This window comes from Bos taurus, chromosome 5 (genome assembly GCF_002263795.3).
Source record: "Bos taurus isolate L1 Dominette 01449 registration number 42190680 breed Hereford chromosome 5, ARS-UCD2.0, whole genome shotgun sequence".
NCBI lineage: Eukaryota > Metazoa > Chordata > Mammalia > Artiodactyla > Bovidae > Bos > Bos taurus.
Genome location: NC_037332.1, coordinates 28499088 through 28520264, shown reverse-complemented (window position 1 = coordinate 28520264; position 21177 = coordinate 28499088). Strand labels below are relative to the sequence as shown.

At 42.8% G+C, this 21177-nt stretch overlaps 1 protein-coding gene across 4 annotated transcripts in view; it reads right to left on the bottom strand.

Moving 5' to 3' along the window:
• Window positions 1-3968: 3968 nt before the first annotated feature.
• BIN2 (bridging integrator 2) overlaps window positions 3969-21177 on the bottom strand; it is a 37694-nt gene continuing 20485 nt past the window's right edge. Inside the window, exons 3-12 of one of the 4 annotated variants that reach the window (XM_059886387.1) lie at window positions 20266-20320; window positions 19903-19997; window positions 19253-19348; window positions 16479-16586; window positions 16080-16165; window positions 14697-14772; window positions 13633-13715; window positions 9408-10098; window positions 5908-5982; window positions 3969-4931 (exon numbers count right to left, since the gene is read on the bottom strand). In XM_059886387.1, the coding sequence (XP_059742370.1) occupies window positions 4902-4931; window positions 5908-5982; window positions 9408-10098; window positions 13633-13715; window positions 14697-14772; window positions 16080-16165; window positions 16479-16586; window positions 19253-19348; window positions 19903-19997; window positions 20266-20320 (1395 nt within the window). In that variant the 3' untranslated portion in view covers window positions 3969-4901. 4 annotated transcript variants of the gene reach the window in all.

Genomic DNA, 21177 nt, shown 5'->3' with positions numbered 1-21177 from the left:
AACGATATAGCAGTTGTCAGGGAGGAAGAAGGTCCACGTGTGAGAAAACTACCAATCCAACCAAGAAAGGCAAAGAAAGTTAACGCGTAGGCAAGATGTATGTAACTTAATAAAAAGGCAAGCCTGGCCAGTTCTCAGATAAAAGAATAGAAGAGAAAAGGAAACTCAAATCCTAAGGGTTAACTTGCAGAGGTGGACAATTGCTTGCATTTATTGACAAATTGACCATGAATTCCAGGGAAAGTTGAGTTGAGATTTTTTTTGTATCTGGGTCAGTCTCCCCCATGGCATATTCCATAATGTTTTTTCCTAATACTTAAAAAAAATGTTTATTTTTTTATTCATTTATTTTTGGCTGTGCTGTGTCTTCATGGCTTAGCATAGCCTTTCTCTAATTGCGGCAAGTGGGGACTACCCTTTCTTGTGCTGTGCGGGCTTCTCGTTGCGGGGCTTCTCTTGTGGGGCATGGGCTCAGTAGTTGTGGCACACGGACTTAGTTGCCTCAAAGCACGTGGATCTTCCTACACCAGGGATTGAACCCACGGTGGCAGGCGGTTTCTTAGCCACTGGACCACCAAGGAAGTCCCTCCTCTATGTTTCAAGATTGTTAGAACCGCAGACTCTCAGAAGCCATCCAGTCCAACTGACTACTGATTTGCTGTTACTTTTACAATTTAATGTGAAGGTTCATAGTCTCTCAGAAGCATCTTTTTTTCTGTTTAAAATGTAACCTTAAAAGGTTTGCTGGTACATGATTTTATCCATGTAGGCACATGCCATTCATTTTGAAAGTGTAAACATGCAGAAAAACAGGGTCCATATGCATGCACGGACTGGTTCCACATTGGGAGAGGAGTATGTCAAGGCTGTATACTGCTTATTTAATTACATAGAGAGTACATCGTGCAAAATGCAGGGCTGGATAAAGCACAAGCTGGAATCAAGATTGAGGGGAGAAATATCAATAACTTCAGATATGCAGATAACACCACCCTTATAGCAGAGAAAGCAAAGAAGAATTTAAGGAATTAAAGAGCCTCTTGATGAAGGTGAAAGAGGAGAGTGAAAAAGTTGGCTTAAAACTCAACATTCAGAAAACTAAGATCAGGGCATCTGGTTCCATCATTTCACAGCAAACAGATGGGGAAACAATGGCAACAGTGACAGACTTTATTTTCTTGGACTCTAAAATCACTGTGGAAGGTGATTGCAACCATGAAATTAAAAGATGCTTGCTCCTTGAAAGAAAAGCAATGACAAGCTTAGACAGCATATTAAAAAGCAGAGACATTACTTTGCCTACAAATGTCCATCTAGCTAAAAGCTATGGTTTTTCCAGTTGTCATCATGTATGGATATGAGAGCTGGACAATAAAAAAGGCTGAACACTGGAGAACTGAAGCCTTCAAACTGTGGTGTTGGAGAAGACTTGAGAGTCCCATGGACAGCAAGGAGATCAAACCAGTCAGTCCTAAAGGAAATCAACCCTGAATATTCATTGGAAGGACTGATGCTGAAGCTGAAGCTCCAATACTTTGGCCACCTGGTGGGAAGAGCTGAGTCATTGGAAGAGACCCTGATGCTGAGAAAGACTGAAAGCAGGAGGAGAAGGGGACGACAGAGGATGAGATGGTTGGACGGCATCAGCAACTCAATGGACACGAATTTGAGAAGACTCCAGGAGATGGTGAAGGACATGAAAGCCTGGTGTGCTGCAGTGTACGGGATCTCAAAAAGTCGGACACAACTGAGTGACTGAACAACATGCATGCAATGCTCAGCACCCACTTCAGCATGAAATAACCAATACTGTAATCAGTGTGTCCTCTGCTCTCTGGTGTATCCGTATATCCTGGATGTGTCTTGTTTCTAGTATTCTCTGGATACTTTACCTGGTCTGTCAATAGTCTTCTTCACATTGTTGGAAGTCAGGGATTGGGTGATGGTCTTGCAATGAATTCTAGATGCATACAGATAGGTGATGAATGACGCCTCAGGTGGTGGTGAGCTACCAGTGTTCTCCAAGTATTAAACGCCAGACTTCAGAAGCTGGAGCAGCCATCCTTATGGCAACAGACCTCCAGGGGCCTCAGGGTAGAGGGTAAAACATTTTCATCTCTGCCCAGCTTTCAGCCCCTTCTTGTGGTGCTGCCAGGTTGGCAGTCTTCTAAGTCCTAGTCTAGTAAGTTCTGTCAACCCACTACCATTGGACCAGTCATGACTTCACCATTTTTCAAATTAGGGTAAACAATTTGATTCCTAACTGGGACTATCTGCCTTAGATAAGCAAAATGATTACTCATGCCCAGCTTACTAGCCCTCCCCCCAATCTTCCTGGAGCCTCAGGTCGGGGGGCAGCATATGCTAATAGAGTGTTAGTCTCACACAGTAAAGTTTTCTACTTCATTTGTGCCTCTTTTGTGGAAGTTACCTTGAGTGCTTATCTCCCCACCAATAGACCAAGGACCCAGGAGTCCTCTCTGGCACACTTTCCAAAAAGGATCAGTTTCCTAGGAGATGAGGGTCAGGGAAAGCCCAGAAGAGAAAAGGCTTGAATTGGGGTTTTGCCTTGGGAGGAGCATTCTGAGCAGGTCCTGGAGGGCCTTGGACAGCCAGGAAGCCTGTATTCCTAGCATTCCCCCACCCCTTCCATTAGTCCTGGAGTATCACCCACAGCAGTGACTGAGTGCCAGGGGAGCGGGATGCCTTCTAGGAGAGGAATTAAAATACAGGCAGGAGGACTTTGATAGGGGGATATGCAACCTCCACTTCATTAGAGATCCTTTGAAGTTTTTTAAATGGAAGAATAACAGGATTAGATCTTAGAAAAATGACTCCTAAGTATGAATATGCATTTCCAGCTCCCTAAGTGACATGTCTACTGAAAAGTCCTGCAAGTTCTCAAGCTCTTTGTATTAATGTTTGTATGGGACACCCAATAAACTGCACACAAAGGGTACAATTTGATCAGTTTTGACAAATGGATACACATTATCACCACTATCCCAGTCAAATCACCCCAAAGCTTCTTTGCCCTTCTTTGTAATCCACCCTCCTTCCTACTCCCACCCTCTGCCACCACCACCACGGTCTTCCTGTCATTCCTGTAGACACTAACATGCCTCCTCCCAAACTGGGCCAGTCAGTCTTTCTCCAGGGAAGGAACACAGTGGCAGGAGGCAGCTGAAGCTGAGTCTTCCAATGACAGCAGCCAGGAGGGGCAGTCCATGCATTCCTGCTAGAGACATCCGAAGACTGGTTCTTTCTGCAGCCTGGTTGTCTTTCAGTTCTGTGAGCTGCGTAATATCCTTCCATCATATCCTTTAGTGCTGAATTGTGTCAGTTTGTTGCCTGAAACTAGAAAACTCATATATAATGCACTTCCTCCTGTAGTCACCATTTCAGGAAATGTTACCACCAAGCCTAACCTAAAATAATTCCTTAAAATTTCAGTCTTCATCACGTGTCTCCTCTCACTCATTGCTAAATCCTGCCTTTTCTGCTCCCTGCTGAGTATTCTGTCTCTATAAAGTTCTTACCACCCCCCATCATTGTTTCTCTAGTACTCAGTGCAGTGCTTGGCAGACTACTCAATAAATTCTTGCTGAATGACTGAACGAATAGTGACATCATCCATCACCCCCAGAAACAAAAGCAAAAATGGATGAGGGCTTGTATATGTATGCGTATTTATCAGGGTAGCAGGACTTCAAAGTGAAATTGTTAAAAATTTTTATTGTTTATTTACTTTTGGCTGCGCTGGGTTTTCTCTAGTTGTAGTACGCAGGCTTCTCATCGCAGTGGCTTCTCTTGTTGCAAAGCATGGGCTAGGGTGCTTGGGCTCAGCAGTTGCGGCGTGAGGGCTTAGTTGCCCCTTGGCATGTGGCATCTTCCCAGACCAGGGATCAAACCCATGTCCCAAGCACTGGCAGGCATATTCTCAAACAATGGACCATCTGGGAAGCTGCTCAAAGTTAGTTTTTAATGTTTTCACAGAAGCAAATGATAGGACTTGAATCCAAGACTTCTGATTCCAAATTCCATACCATTTCCATTACACTTTGTATCTATACCATGAATCCTTCCCCTTCACTTGGAGTTCTGTTTATTCTTCCATCCTGGTCAGAGCCTTACTTACATCAAGTACCCATCTGCAGACACTAGACACAGCTCTAAAAGAAAACCCCTTTCCAAGGATATTTGCTTATTAACCAAAGGGCAGAGGAGGTAGGCAACAATGCATCTAGACTGAGGAGAGGAGCCCGTGACCCCAGGCATCAGCAAAGTGTTACAGCCAGGAGGCAGGGGGAGCTGGAGGTCAGGGATGTGACTAAAGCTTTCTGAACCTGGGGTACAGTCAATAACCTTCCTAAGTGGAGAACAGTGTGCTAGCCTGGAACAACTTCCTGTGTCCAAAAAAAAAAAAAAAAAAAAACCCACACACATCAGAATAATACTTTATTTATCAATCTGAAAATCTGTTCTTTTGGTTTTAAGTCCTGCAAAATGAGTGGTAAATCAAAGATCTGTACATGAGTCTCTGAGTATATGTGGTTATATGTCTGTATGAGGATAGATGTCTATGTCTACAGATGCTTTTGCTTTTTATAGTCTCACTATAATTTTAGCCCCACTTAATTAGTATATAAGGTCTTACTACTCTAAAAATGCTAAAACCTGAATTAAATATTCCAAGTCCAACAGTCTCTTCTCCCAAGCCTGCCTCCCTCCCTCCCCTAAGTCTGCTCCTCAGCCTCCATTAATGCTAGGTCTTTAGAGACAGCCAGGATTCAGTTTGAGAAACCAGAAATGAATTCTGGATCGTTAGTCCCTCTGACCTACATCCTCTAGCTGAGGAGTTTCTCCAGGGAGGTGTGTGGGGAGGTCCTGGCAGTTCCTCTTCAGAGTTGTGCACTTTGAATGGTAGACACCTAGAAGTAAACATGATTGTATTAGATGTGGACCTGCCCTCCCACCAACCACTCAAGGGAAGTAAAAAATCAGTCTTCCTCTCCTGAATATACTTAGTGTAACGCACTGGCCTTTGTGGGGGTGGGGGCAGGGGGAGGCTGTGAAACTGGCTACTGGGATGACTGTAAAGCCTTATTGCAGACTGTCCACTATTTCATTCACCATCTCTTTATGAGGACTTGCAGAGGGGAGTTCTTTCTTTTTAAAAAATTACTTATTTCTAGCTTTGTTGGGTCTTGGTTGTGGTGCTCAGGCTTAGTTGACCCTCAGCATGTGGGATCTTAGTTCCCTGACCAGGGATTGAACCCATGTCCCCAGCAATGGAAAGCAAATTTTTAACCACTGGACCACCAGGGAAGTCCCAGAAGAGATTTCTTTTCATCTTAGTAGCAAGAGTTGTTCTCTTAAGGAATGGGCATAATAAAGTGGGTGAACTGATCAGGTTCTCCCTCTTCTTCTTGGATGTTAGAAAGTCTGGAACCAATTTTGTGGTCTATCATTAGTAAGTCTATTTTACAGAATGCATTTTTGTACTTGCCTAATTCATGGCTCCATTTTATGTCATTATCACTAATGTACAGAATTCTGCGTTACTTTGCTACATTTTGTGTGTGTGTGTACTTACCTTTTGTATGCCTTTTGTGTCTCTTAACTCCTTTTTGAAGTAAGTTTAGGCATAAGTAAATGCATTCTTAGGAGACGGCTATGAGAAGGGATCAGGAGATCCAAGGCCAGTTGGGAAATGGGCACAAAGGAAGCCTCATTTACTCTTGATTCTTCAGGCTCCTACCTGCTTGACTTTGCCCTAAGGAATCTGTTCACTGCTGGGTTCCCCTCGCAGCCCACAGTGAGGATTCCAGCCTGCAGCCAAGCCTCAGTCCATCCCCAATCCCAGTCTCACCACTCCCGTGTTCTCTGAGCATCTGGCCTCCTTACCTCTTCTTCGGGCTCAGGTGCTATGACATTGCTCTCTTCTGGAACTGCAGAGCCATGAAGCTGAAGACTTTGGTTCTACAAAAAGAAGAGTTCTACTGGTGAGGTGTGGCTCAACGTCCCAGCCTGTCGGCTTAGAAGGGTCTTTTGTGCCTTACACTTTATAAGGGTCACAGGTAATACTAAGGGCAAACACATAAAGTTGTTTCACCGCCGCCTGAAAGCATCAGGGAAGGCTTTATGTCATCCCCTCTCGGATTAGGAAAACAAGATTCAGAGGCTGAAACGACTTGCTGGGACAGGCAACCAGGCCTGTGAATTCCAGAACTGTTTCCATGACTTGTATGACATGCATCTATATAGATGTATTTATGTGATGGTCTGTAAGGATACAAATATAGGTCTTAAAACCACTAGCTACCACTTCTAGACTAATTCTCCTCAAGAATGCACACACTTAGATGATCCTAACCCCTGGCAGTTAGGAGAGCCAAGTGACATGATGTCTTCTTTGGGAAAAGGTCTAGGTTCTGAGATGGGAGCCTGAGGCGTGGAACTGCTAAGACAGGGGAAGACCTTGGCACTCTAAAAGGTTTAAAAAGAATTTTTAAAAATTGAAATTTAATTTACACACTATAAAAGTCATCCTTTTTAAGTAAAACCTAACAGTATGATAGTCGTGTGAAATTCTGTGATTTTTCCTTTCAGGAAAATTTCTTTATTCTTAGTCCCTCTGCTGATTCTAGGCCATGAATTACCTCAAAGGTAATATTAACTCTGGGCTTCCATGGTGGCTCATTGGTAAAGAATCTGCCTTCAAGGCAGGTGACACATGTTCAATCCCTGGGTTGGGAAGATCCCTTGGAGAAGGAAATGGCAACCCACTCCAGTATTTGTGCTTGGAGAATCCCATGGACAGAGGAGCCTGGCGGGCTGCAGTTCATGGGGTTGCAAAGAATCAGACATAACTTAGTGACTAAACAACAACAATACTACCTCCAAGTAAGTAAGTGCTACCTCCAAGGAAGTTATCAAAATCTTTGTGTTCTCTCAGGTGATTCAAATGCTGGGCAAGAACACATTTTCTCAGTTATCTTTTTATTTACCCACTTTTATATGTGATAGGTCCACAGTTCTGCTTGAGAGAACATATGATTTATGATGTATCTGTGAGGGAGGTGAACAAATTTTATAGGGACACAAGCTTCAGAGGACTGATGGTACTGACAGGCCAGGATCTAAGATGCTCTATTGCTTAATTCCACAGGAAAAATATGTCTCCTTAGCCACTGACTAAAGCAATCCCACAGGAGAGGCTGGGAGTAAGGAAAGACTATATAAATCTCAAATGTAAGGAGGCTGTGTCCTGTACCTCTTTTCCTACCTAGCGTGTTCCTCAAAATAGTCAAACAGCATCATGGCCCCCAGAATTTCCCCTTCAGTAAAATTACTCCAAGAATGCAAACTTATTCACCTGAGCCAAACAGCTCATTCTATTGCTGCCTCTATACTAAAATCATACATTACAAAGTCAAATTTAATTTTGGATTTTCCATAGGTTGAGTTGCTTTTTCAGTGCAGAAAAGCGACTCTACTCTTCACTACACAAAACCCCACATTGACCTTGTGCTTATTCACTATCCACATGTCCCGCATATCTCTCTCACACAGAATGGCAACCTCAGACCGGAAACCAGCGGCAAGTTTTATGTCCTATGCATTAGGATTTTCAATATCTCAATATCTCACATGAGTCACGTGAATGTCCTTCCCAGGCAAGGATATAATCTTGATGACTCAGATTTTAGTACCACAGGGGAGTCAGCTGAGATAAGCTTATTGTCCTCATGTTTTCTATCTTCCTTGTCTTGCCAGGCATCACAGCCTTGTTGTGCCCTTTGTCCATGCCAGCTCCTCTCAGACAGCAGGGAGCTCCCAAGATAGCTGGGTCAACCTTCAGGTAGGCATACTCAGTAGTAGGGTGCTGTGATCTGAGGTGTACCAGACATTGCACACTCCCAGATATCCATATGGTTCATGCCCTGGCCTCCTTCACTGCCCAAGTGTCACCTTTTCTGACCACTGTTTAAAACTGCAATTCAGCACCCCCTCCTGGTGCCTTCCCCTACTTAGTTTTTCTCTGTAACTCTTATTAGCACTAAACTATAATTTTACTTACTTATTCTGTTTCTTGTCTCTTTCCCCTCCACTAACAGGTAAGATGCAGGAAGGCAGAGAATTTTGTGTTTGGCTTCACTCTAATAACCCCACTTCCTAGAAAAGTGTTTGGCACATAGAAGGGGTTTAATGAATGACTGTGGACTGAATGAATGACTCTGGATGCCATCCAGTCAGATGCTGCACCGTAACACTCTGCACAGCGCACCTGACAGGTAGGTGAGCACACAGTCAAGGAAGGGGAACTATTTTTCAAGGTGGCTCATCCTTTGGTTTTTGGATGCTTCTGATGCCCCCTTTCCCTGTATTAAAAAAAGATTTTTCCCATGCCATTTTTTAACAGAGCTAATTGCTGAAAGTTCCTCTACATTGATTCAAACTGTACCTTAAAAAAAAAAAAAAACTACTTCAACACATAGGGCCTTTTTCTGTCCTCAGGAGTCTTGAAGAACAAGTCAAATCTCTCTTCTATATGATAGACTTTCCATGTAATTTGAATAGAATATGACTTGATTTCCAGATTTTTCACAGAGGGTCTGTGTCTCTATTTTAACACAATCCTTTTCTCATCACAATTTTCACTTTTCAAAAGACCATCCTTTTGCTTTACTGTCCTCTGTGAGTTCCTTCTAGGCCTCTCTCATCAAAGACAATGCCTTGGAAATTTGCTGATGCCATTTTGCTTGGGGTCTATTTACCATAGTTACAAGTATGACAAAGTGAAATGAGACCTTCCTCCCTACCCCACATTAAAAAAGGTAACGATCAGGATGGCAGTTGTAGGTACTTTATATTGGGAACTCCCAGAACTTGGAGCAAAAGAAAGAAAGTAAGAATTAGTAACAATCTGGTTATAGTAATATTAGAGATAAGCCCTTAGCAAAAGTCAATTACCCTAGCAGTAAAAGTGAAAGTGAAGTCACTCAGTCGTGTCGGACTCTTTGCGACCCCATGGACTGTAGCCTACCAGGCTCCTTAGTCCATGGAATTTTCCAGGCAAGAATACTGGAGTGGGCTGCCATTTCCTTCTCCAGAGGATCTTCCCAACCCAGGGATTGAACCCAGGTCTCCTGTACTGCAGGCAGACGCATTACCATCTGAACCACCAGGGAAATCTACCCTAGCCTAGCAGTACAGATCACTAAATTAGTTGCTATGATGATGTGAAAGAAATCCCAGAACCAAAAAAGGTGTCCAAGACTATTCTTGAAACTGTAATATAATGACGTAAAATCCTATCTACTGTGGGGCAACCTGAGCATAGCAAAAATGATCCACATGGAGATTATAAAAGGGAATAAAGACTCAGCCAGATCTATTCTCACCTGAGAGTTCATCAAAGTAGGGGAAGTACAAAGTTCTTCTGGGTTCAGATTGTCGGTGTTTTCCTTTTCTCTTACTGGCTTCTCTGGTGGCTGTGGGTCAGGAGAGGCCTCTGAGGAGGCCCGAGGGCTGGTGGGTGAGGCTGGAGGGCTGGAGGGCGTGTTCCCTAAGGAGCCCCTGGGACTGGGAGTGGCTCTGGGTGGCGGAGGCCTGCTAGGTGGTGCTGAAGCCCTCTGCACAGAGACTTTCTTCTTTAGCTCTTCAGATCCTTCGCTTGAGGTACGAGTTCGGAGGACTACTACTGAGGAAGATGAAGCCTGCTCTGAAGGGGTCAGAGCTCTGGCTGGTGATGGAGCTGGGGAGCAAGGGAAAACTTCTTCCTGGGACTCTCTATCTTCAGTGAGGGGTGAGGGCTGGGATTGGATGGGGCCATTGCAGGCTGGCAGAGGCTCTTCTTCCTCAGAGGAGCTTGTCTCGGCCTCCTCCTCTGTTTCCTTGTCTTTTAAGGGCTCTTCTTTAATCTCGGAGTTGTCTTCTCCCTGGGCTGAATCAGATGCCAGCTCTTCTTCACTTGCTGAGCTGGAGTCCTTCTCACTCTTCAAGGAAAGTGCAGAAGGACTGGTAGGTGAGGTTATAGGGCTGGAGACCATAGATGTTCGAACTGGGGGAGAGATGACTAAAGAGCGTCTGTTGCTGCTAAAAAAAGGAAGGGCATTTAGATTCAGAAGAGTGAAAACCTGGAAGTAACCCCAATACCCCAAATATATAATGATACATTCATATAATAATAAAACAGAAAAAGCAATTTTAAATGACATCAGAAAGTTTGTACAATTGGCAATAGTGCTTAAATTATAAAGTAAAGTTGAAAAAGGCTATAGAATTTTTATCCATATCACAATCTTGATTATCTAAAAATATATAAAGAAAAAGTGACTGGAAAAAAACTCAGCAATATACTAACAAAGTATTTTCCTTGGGGAAAAACAGTTCATGAGTGAAATACAGTTGATCCTCATGGATTCCGTATTTGCGAATTCATCTACCCTCTGAAACGTATTTAAACCTCAAGATCAACACTTGTGATACTTTCAGAAGCACTCTCGGACACATGCCAGCTATGAAGAACGATTGCCTGACCGGTACTCTCCCAGCTGAGCTCTAACAAGGCAAGCCTCTGCCTTCCTGTTTTAGCTCTCTTACTGTAAATATGTCCTGTTTGCCAAGTTTTTACACATTGTTGTGCTTTTCTTTGGTGATTTTGCTGCTTAAAATGGCCTCCAAGTGCAGTGCCAAAGTGCTGTTTGAGAGCAGAAAGTCTGTCGTGTGCCTTCCAGAGAAAATACATACGTTAGATAAGCTTCATTCAGGCATGAGTTATAGTGCTGGTGGCTGTGGGTTCAATATGAATGCTGCTGCTGCTGCTAAGTTGCTTCAGTTGTGTCCGACTCTGTGCGACCCCATAGACGGCAGCCCACCAGGCTCCCCGGTCCCCAGGATTCTCCAGGCAAGAACACTGGAGTGGGTTGCCATTTCCTTCTCCAATGCATGAAACTGAAAAGTTCAAGTGAAGTCGCTCAGTCGTGTCTGACTCCTAGTGACCCCATGGACTGCAGCCTACCAGGCTCCTCCATCCATGGGATCTTCCAGGCAAGAGTACTGGAGTGGGGTGCCATTGCCTTCTCCCAATATGAATGAATCAACAATATATATTAAATGTCTTTAAACAAATATACAAGAAAGGTTCTGTATGGATCGCTTGATGAAAATGTTGGGACCAGGGGCTCCTAGGAACCTAACCCCATGTTTCCCCTAGGAGCAGTGGGTCAGTATTCACTAATTCAGTGCTTGTGGTGATTTCTAGAACAAAACTACCATGAACAATGAAAACTGACTACAACATTTATTGAGTATTCTGGATACTGTGCTGAGTGCTTCTGCAGGCAACATCAGCTTAACTCCTACTCACCTCCTTAAGTGCCTCCTGGGTACCAGCCACTACCTGATTAATCAACCCACAAATATTTGCTTGACGTATAGCAACTATGTGCTGTATCCTGGGTTCAAGGATGGGAGAGAGTGATAGGAAGAGTGATAGGAAGAGAAAGGTAATAATTTAGTTCCAGCCCTGTGGGAGTTTCTGATGTAAGATAAGCTAAGTGACATAAGGTTCTTTCTAGCACTAGCATCTTATGGGTCAGCAGGTTTAGAAGGCCCAGGATATAGCAAGAAAAGATCAGATTTCTCTGCAAGGTTCTAGGACAGCTTAGTGTAAGTGATGGTTAATTTCAGATGAATGGACACTTAGAGAGAACTCTGGTTTTCAATGCTGGGAAGAGAAGAAATAGAGTTTTTGGAAAAGGGAAGTCTATATTGGCCTGTTAGTGATTCCTTTTAATAGTCTGTAACTGACTGCTAAATGAGTACTACAAATATCAAATACAAACAACATACTGAGCCCCATTCTTTCTTCAAATCTTAAACTCAGTTTCAGCACCTCCTTGAAGTCTTCCCTGAATCTATCTGCATACTGCAATCACTTAACTCTTGGAATTCCTAACTGGTCTCTTAGGTGCTTAGTATGTGCAATTTTATATTGTTCCTTGTTTTCTTAGGCATATTTTGTGTCCTTCCAACTTTTGTAAGTCACTTCAGGGAAAAGACAAGTCACCTATGTCTCTGGATCCCTAACTCTCAGCATAAAACTTTGTGCATAGAAAGAAATTACTAAAACTTAAAAGGCTTTAGAATAAGAAAGTGATCACATTATGAAGATAACAGACATGCCACATTGACACACACAGGAAGGCAAGTCATGACAGGTTAAGAAAAGGTATTTGTAATGCATATCACTAAAGGACTAATATCCAGAATATAAAAAAAAAACCCACCTCATAGAAATCAAATTTTTTTTTTTTTAGAAATCAATTTTTTTTAAAAAGTAAACAATCTACATGAAAAATGTGAATAAAGGATAAACATGAAAGTCACAGAACAGGAACCTTAAAAGGTCAATAACATGAACAGATATTCAAGCTAACCAGCCATTGTGGAGATGTAATTAAAACTGCAAAAAATTCAATTTCATACCCATTTCCTTGGAAAAATTAAGAAGTCTGACAATGTCACATGTAGCTAGAATATGGAGCAATGGGGGCTTCCATGCACTGCTGGTGGGCTGTAAACTGGGACAATGGCTTTAGAGAGCAATTTGGCAATGGTAATGTCTTGTAAGGCTGAAGGCACCCAAATGTAGAGATTCTATGAGTCAGCAATTCCACTCCCAGTACATCCTAAAGAAACTCTTAATAATACTCATACAAGGAGAAATGTAAAACACATTCATCGCACCATCATTTGTAATAGCATAAAACTGGAAGGCAATGTCAATGTCCACGAGCAGTTCAGATAAATAGATTGTGAACTGGCCATATAGTAATATCTATAACAGTTATGAAAAGGAAAGATCAGAGCTAACAACATGTAGCAACAAGGATAAGTAAATCTCAAAAACAATACTAAGAGAACAAAAGAATATATACAGTATAATTATATTTAAATAAAATTTTAAAACATGCAAAATAGTATTTTTGTGTATTCATATATGTGTATGATTAAAGTAAAAAAAATGTGGATAATAAATACTAAAATTTAAGACAGTGGTTACCCTTGGTGGGGGACAGGAAGAGAAAGTGAGTGGGGAAAGGACACTGGGAGATTTAATTATATATTCTTTTTTTCCTTTAAAAAGTTTTTACTTATTGATCTATTTAGTTCTGGTTGCACTCAGTCTTTGCTGCTGCACACAGGCTTTCTCTAGTTGTGCAGAAGTGGGGTCTACCCTCCGTTGTGGTTTGTGGGCTTCAGTAGTTGTGGCACGTGGGCTTCCTTGCTCTGCAGCATGTGGGATCTTCCTGGACCAGGGATCGAACCTGTGTCCCCTTCATTGGCAGGCGGATTCACTGAGCCACCAGGGAATTCATTAAGTGATTTCTTAAATTTGGTGATGGGTATATGGCTATTTGTTGTACTATTTTTTATATCTTTAGTTATCATTGAAGTATTTCATAAAAGAAAAATAATTTATTTAGGGGTGTAGCACAAACAAAAAACAATATTATGTACTTGGACACAAAGGAAAGGTCAGGATTTGGGGTCAGAGATGAGAGTGCTGAATGTGTTCACACAGGATAAACCAAACAGAAATGAGTCTCAGAAGCAGCTCACCTTGAGAGTCCCTTCACCACAAAGACTTTGTCGGAATGTTGCTTCTCCAGTTTGCTCATCACCTCGTAGAGATTGTGGTTCAGCTGGAGCAAGCAAGAGAAAAGATATTAGCCACGTGGGAATCTGGGACCAACAAATTCCTTCTCTCCCCAAAATAAAACCTTCCTACCCTAAATGATAAAATTCTTCATCTCTTTTGCATTAGTGTCTCAGTTGTGTCTTAATTTTTGTCGTTTCCATCAGACTGGCAGTTCTCTCAAGGCTAGGTTCTTGATATCTGATGTTGATTTGAGGCTCTAGCTTCTCTCAGGTGACCCAGGGGACACAAAGTCATTGTAATATTAACTAGACAAACCATAATTTAGCCAAGAAACTGTGGAGAGGAACATGTGTGGATATGGATGTGAATATAATTAATACTGTAACAGCAAGGTGTCTTGGAATTGCAGGACTAGAAAAGACCCCATGAGGTCATGTTCCATGGCTGCCCATCACTAAGTAGGACCGGTCCTTTCCAAGACCAATGACCTGAGAAACTGAGCTATGTTTAAACACCGCCTCCACTCCCCAGCAACAGAAGACAAAGATTGCACAACTTAGTTCCCCACTTCAGCTGTCCCTTCTATAGTCCTAATCTCCTTGGTGCACCTGAAACTCATTTGGAGACCATTCAGTTGTTAATGGAGCAGCACAGTCCATCAAGTGCTGTTATTTCACCATGAGAAAAAAGTAAACATCTGTGGTGCCAATATGGATATTTAATGAGGTTATGTAAATTAAAGCGACCTTCATATTTGTTAGAAAAACCCTCCTAGGTGTCTAAATGGGCTTCTCTGGTGGCTCAGATGGTAAAGAATCTGGCTGCAATGCAGGAGACCCGAGTTTAGTCTCTGGGTTGGGAAGATCCTTGGGAGAAGAGAATGGCAACCCACTCCAGTATTCTTGCCTGGAGAATTCCATGGACAGAAGAACCTGGCAGGGTACAGCCCATGGAGTTGCAAAGAGTTGGACATGACTGAGCGACTAACACTTTCAGGTGTCTAAATTGGCCAGATGTTTCTCACCTTGCTCATTTCCCTGTAGAAGACATCCCTCAGGTTGGAAATGTTTTGGAAGATGGTCACATAACAGCCAATACGACTATCAGGAAGCAAAAGAACAAACACGTACAGGTAAGTGCTGGTAAAGGAAGTCTCTGTTGGAAGTGTAAGGTAGATGCATAAGCCAAAGCCAGCCATTGCCGGACTCCACACAGAAAAGCACTCCAATGGCCTAGACTCAGGATGTTGGGATCTGGATTCATCAGAGTCAGGACAGGAGTACACTAGACTCTCAGGAGTGGGAAGGCAGGGGAGACATGACACCAAAGTATAACAGATCTCTATGAATGAAGTTTCCCGGTGGCTCAGAGGTAAAGAATCTGCCTGCAACGCAGGAGCCACAGGAGACATGGGTTCAATCCCTGGGTTGGGAAGAGCCCCTGGGAAGGGCATGACAATCCACTCCAGTATCCTTGCCTGGAGAATCCCATGGACAGAGGAGCCTGGAGGGTTACAATCCATAGGGTTGCAAAGAGTTGGACATGACTAAAGTGACTTAGCACGCGTGAATGAAGTTATCTGATTCAGGCTCTTCAGAAACTGAAGTAGATGTGAAGGTGCTTTGAAGAATTTTAGAAGTGATGTATAAGGCCATACAGCTATAATTATAGTAAGTATTCTTTCTCGGTATGTGGTACTTGGATGTCTATGCAGCTGTATATACATTAATGAAATTCTACTGTAAATGAACTGTGGAAGTTTACATTTAAAGCAACTATTAAATTTCAATTCTGTTTAAATTAGGAATCACATAATTAACATTTTAGAATACATGTAGTCATTATAAAGGATCCCTCATTCATAGACTAATATAAAGTGACAATATAAAATACTCTGACTACAACTGCATTAAAGTATATCTTGTACAATAAAAAGAAAATAGGATACAAATAGAACTTCTGATCAGATTCCTCTTCCAATGTGGGAAATTTATATCTAAAACATTTTTACCTACTGTGAAGCAAAATGGAAACACTCATCCCATGGTATATCTTGTATATGAATCTAGATGTTCATGAACCAAGCTTGTTTAAAACAATACACACTCAAGCATAAAACCAGATTCTCCTAGCAGGCATGATGACAGCACTTTACTTGCCAAGATCTCTCCTACCTAAGAGACATCTTGTCTTTAAACCCAGAAAAGCTGGTAGGGCAAAGAATCTCTGAATTGCAGATGAAGAAATTAAGGTCCAGAGATAAGGTGGTGAGCCTAATAACCCCCAGCAAGTTAGGAGCAGGGCTGAGGCTACATTCCATTCTTGGACCAGGGCTCTTTTCAGGAGGCAACATGTTTGGGCTGCCCAGGGCCTGGGATCCAGCCCTCTTCTGAAAGTCAGTCATTACCTGTTATAAAGGACAGGCAGCTCCTCTAGTAGTTCCTGGTTCAGATCTTCAAACACAAGCTGGGCTTTGTTGAACTCTTCCTCTGCCTAGGGTAGTAAGAGAGACAGACCAATTCCCCTTATTCCTGAACCCAAACCTAGAGATTGCTTCCTCTCTCTTCTGCATTTTTTCAGGGACTAGGCTTACTAGGAAACATGCCTCTCCTTCCCCAGACCTGTGTCCTCCCCAGCCTTGAGTCTGACTATCCTGAGAGCATTGGTGTCAGAGGAAACAGGATTTCCTTCAAGACAGTGGAGGCTGAATTTATCATTTCCTAAACCGAACTTGGCTCAACCACCTGCCACCACTGTGGGGAAAGGGAGGACAGGAAGGTTTTACCAGGGTTTGTTTGTTTTTTACCTTGGCTGTCTTGGCCTCATCTTTCTTCTTGGCATTCTGTACCGCCTCCAGGTGATGTCGGGCACTGTCGTAGTCCACGAGCTTCCGGCCCCGCTTGGCGATTCTTTCCTAACCCAGAGTCAAGAGAGACGACCTTGATACTCACTCTTAAGTGTCCAGGATGTTGGTAACAGAGCATCAGAGAGGCAGCATTCCTGTCCTATTATCAAATTTTATTGTACTTTCTAACAAGGTTTTGTGCTCAGGGATCTCCCTCATTATCTGGAAAGAATGGAGAATTCTCAGGGGGAGAGAGTAGAGGGCAATCCCCCAGAGCACCTGGAAGCCTGCACTCAACTGCAACATATCCTACGACCCTATTAGAAACTGGCTCAGCACCCAGAAGAAATGGCCTTGAGAAACCTACTCAATTGAAAGTCAGGAGTTTGGGGGTTTTACTCCCAACACTACCATTTATTAGCCTTGTCACCCAGGGCAAGGCATGCCTCTTTTGGAGCCTCAGTAGCCTCATCTGCCCTGTGTTGTTCTTTAGTTGCTCAGTTGTGTTTGACTTTTGTGACCCCATGGACTGTAGCCTGCCAGGCTCCTCTGTCCATAGCACTTCTCAGGCAAGAATTCTGGAGTAGGTTGCTGTTTCCTCTTCCAGGGGATCCTCCTGACCCAGGGATCAAACTCATGTCTCTTGCACTGGCAGGTGAATTCTTTACCGCTGAGGCACCAAGGACTGATTTCCTTTAGGATGGACTGGTTGGATCTCCTTGCAGTCCAAGGGATTCTCAAGAGTCTCCTCCAACACCACAATTCAAAAGCATCAATTATTTAGTGCTCAGCTTTCTTTATAGTCCAACTCTCACATCCATACATGACTACTGGAAAAACCATAGCTTTGACTAGATGGCCTTGGTTCGCAAAGTAATGTCTCTGCTTTTGAATATGCTGTTTCTTCCCAGGAGCAAGTATCTTTTAATTTCATGGCTGCAATCACCATCTGCAGTAATTTTGGAGTCCAAAAAGATAAAGTTTGGCACTGTTTCCACTGTTTCCCCATCTATTTGCCATGAAGTGATGGGGCTGGATGCCATGATCTTAGTTCTGAACGTTGAGCTTTAAGCCAACTTTTTCACTCTCCTCTTTCACTTTCATCAAGAGGCTCTTTAGTTCTTCTTCACTTTCTGCCATAAGAGTGATGTCATATGCATATCTGAGGTTATTGATATTTCTCCCAGCAATCTTGATTCCAGCTTGTACTTCATCCAGCTCAGCGTTTCTCATGATGTACTCTGCATATAAGTTAAATAAGCAGGGTGACAATATACAGCCTTGATGTACTCCTTTCCTGATTTGGAACCAGTCTGCTGTTCCATGTCTGGTTCTAACTGTTACTTCCTGACCTCATACAGATTTCTCAGGAGGCAGGTCAGGTGGTCTGGTATTCCCATTTCTTTAAGAATCCTAAAGGACATCAGTACTGAATATTCATTGGAAGGATTGATGCTGAAGCTGAAACTCCAATACCTTGGCCACCTGATGTGAAGAACTGACTCATTTGAAAAGACCCTGATGCTGGGAAAAGATTGAAGGCGGGTGGAAAAGGGGACAACAGAGGATGAGATGGTTGGATGGCATCACCAAATTCAATGGACATGAGTTTGGGTAAACTCCAGGAGTTGGTGATGGACAGGGAGGCCTGTCCATGGAGTTGCAGAGTCAGACATGACTGAGCGACTGAACTGAACTGAACTTAGACACCAGGGAAGCCCAGCTGCCCCACAGTGTTATTTTAAAGATCAAATACTGAATATAAAGTAGTTTGAAAATCCTAAAGCATAATAATAAAAATGGCAAACTATTATGAGCTCTGAGAGAACATCTACTCAATCTCATACCAACTACAAATTACACCAGGGAGAGGCAAACCATGGTAATGGCTTTGTCTTGTTCTCTCAACCACAGAACTTGAAAGGATCTTGTTAATGATCTGACCCAACTTCCTATTCAATTCACAAAGCTTATCTACAATATCCAAGATAAGAAGTAGTTAGACTTCTGCTTGAACAGAGAATAGACAACTCACTCTCTCTCAGTAGCTTTCATTTTTTTTGGAAAGCTTTAGCTATGAGAAATTTAAGTGAGGCTTCCTTTAATTTCTTCCTATATTAATCTAAAACCAGCACAGTGTTCAACAGAGTAGATGTTTAATAAATATGAGTTGAATGAATTAATGAATTCTAATTCTACTTTCTGGAACAGTTTAGAACAGGCTGAAGTCCTCTTTTACCTAACAGGCTTTCAAATATTTGAAGATAATTATTATGACTCCTCTAACTTTTCTCTTCTCTACAATAAACATCTTTAGTCCCACCAGCTGTTTCTCACAACAAAAAGGGATGCTCTGACCTGGATCTAATTCAAAACCAGCCCAAATCTAGTTCACTGAAATCTAAATGTAACCTTTACACTGTCTCTAACCCTTCGTGCTAACCTCTTGTGTAAACCCTCAACTTTCAATCTTTTTCCTAACCTACCCAACTTCATTCCTAACCATGGGCTCTAACTCTACTTGTACTTTTACCCAAGTGAAAGTGAAAGTCATGTCCGACTCTTGGTGACTCCCTGGACCGGAGCCTACCAGGCTCCTCTGTCCACGAAATTCTCCAGGCAAGAATACTGGAGTGGATTGCCATTCTCTTCTCCAGGGGGTCTTCCCTGGAGATTGTGTCTTCTAACTTACATGGGCCACCCATAATCCATCCTTGATGCTGTAAACTGATTACCTTAATCTCACTGAACTGGGCCACATAGTTTTCCATGGTCCTCAAAACCTGGTCAGCTAGTTTTTCTTCATAGTCTTCCCAAAGGAGATCATTATTCTGTAGGATAGAGGCAGAGGGCAGTGGTAAGGGCCCTGCGTCTCAACAGCAACTTCACTCCAGGGAAATATCCCAATTCTTCCTGCAACAAACTTCCTTTGAGAGCACCAATATTTTTAGAAGAGCATTTTGAACTCTGGAGAAAAGTCAGATGAAGAAACAGCTCTTTCTCAGGGAACTGCCTTGTAAGAGACTGGACATACATTCTAGGGATTAAGAACAGTCTTGGACTCTAAAGTGTGAAGGATAGGGAAGTTTGGGAGCAAATGACTGCATAAAGTTAGTTTTCAAAACCAACCAACTGGGTTTTGTGTAGGTAAAACTTTCTAAGGTTTTCAAGAGAGGAAGAGGATAAAAAAGAGAGGAATCCACAGATTAGGGAAAACTTGCTTTTACCTTCATAGTTACAGCTCCTTCCTACCACCTGTGACCACGGCTATACAAATGAACAGTGTGAATTGGCTCCTTTGTTCTGTTCGCTTGGACAGAGAAGCTGGGATGAGGCTGAGATGAGGGTAGGGTGTGGAAGACTGTAAAGCCCAGCATACTCTTACCGCCACAATGGCCTTCAGCTCCTCATGACCGTCCCACTTGCTGCTGTAGATCTCCTGCAGGGTTTCTGACACTCTCTTTGAACTTTCATGCATCACTGAAAGGAGAGAACTCAGTGCTATCATAAAGTAGTCTGACATAATGATATAGGTGACAGGCGACTCAATGGGGCTAATCCAAAAAGGGCAACCTCCGTAGGTTTGGGCTATCAGTGAGGGAAGCTGGGTGGGGTTGGATAGGAAAAGCTACTCTTCCTTGGTCCACAAAGTTCCAGGGGTCAGGCACAGGCAAGTGATGAAAAGCCTGAGACCTCTTAGTAGCTGAATAAACACCATCTGGATCCCCCTGTGCCCCCTGATACTCACCTTTGACGGCACTGAGGAAGTTCTTCAGGTCCTTGTATAGCTTATGACCTTCTGCCTGAAAGGGAGAAGTGCCTCTGATGACTAAAGAGATACATCTGGAAAGATGCTCTAGGGGTCAAGGTTGAAAAGTAGGTTAAAAGCAGAAATCAGTCCTGGAATTTCTTCAAATGTTTGCAAATGTTATATATCAGCTTCTACTCTCTTTACCAAGAAGATGTAAGTTGTCTCCTTTGGGACAAATCTTAAGTTGCAAAACTGCTCCCACTGCGCTGGCACGTGTTTTTTCCTCCGTTTGTTCTCCCCAGTGAACGAGACCCCCCGCCCAACAGACCCTCGGAATTTAAGGGTCCTGTGTGATGCTATCTATGTGACCCTCTGGCTGACTCCATCTTCTCTGGGTAGAGAAACTGCTACCATTTTCTGCAGACACCAGGCTCCCTTCTTTCTTTGTACTCTGACACAGGCCATTGCTGTCCTTCCCTGCACTTCCTATTTTCTTTTGGTATTTATGTTTTAATCAACAACACTCTTTACCAGGTGTAATTATATGTAAGTCTTATGAAAATTTAGGTTCACTGTCATGAGACTAAATTGTGTCATCTCCAGGAAGACTTTGACCAATGTACGTGCGTGTGCGCTCAGTCACTCAGTCGTGTCCGACTCTTTGCAACCTCATGGACTGTAGCCCAGCAGGCTCTTCTGTCCATGGGATTTCCCAGGCAAGAAAATTGGAGTGGGTTGCCATTTCCTTCTCCAGGGGATCTTCCCTACCCAGAGATCAAACTCGCATCTCGTACATCTCTGCACTGGCAGGTAGACTGTTTACCACTGACCAATGTATAGTTTTTTTTTTTTTAATTAATTTTTATTGGAGTAAGGTTGATTTACAAGGTTGTGTTTGCACTTCATTTT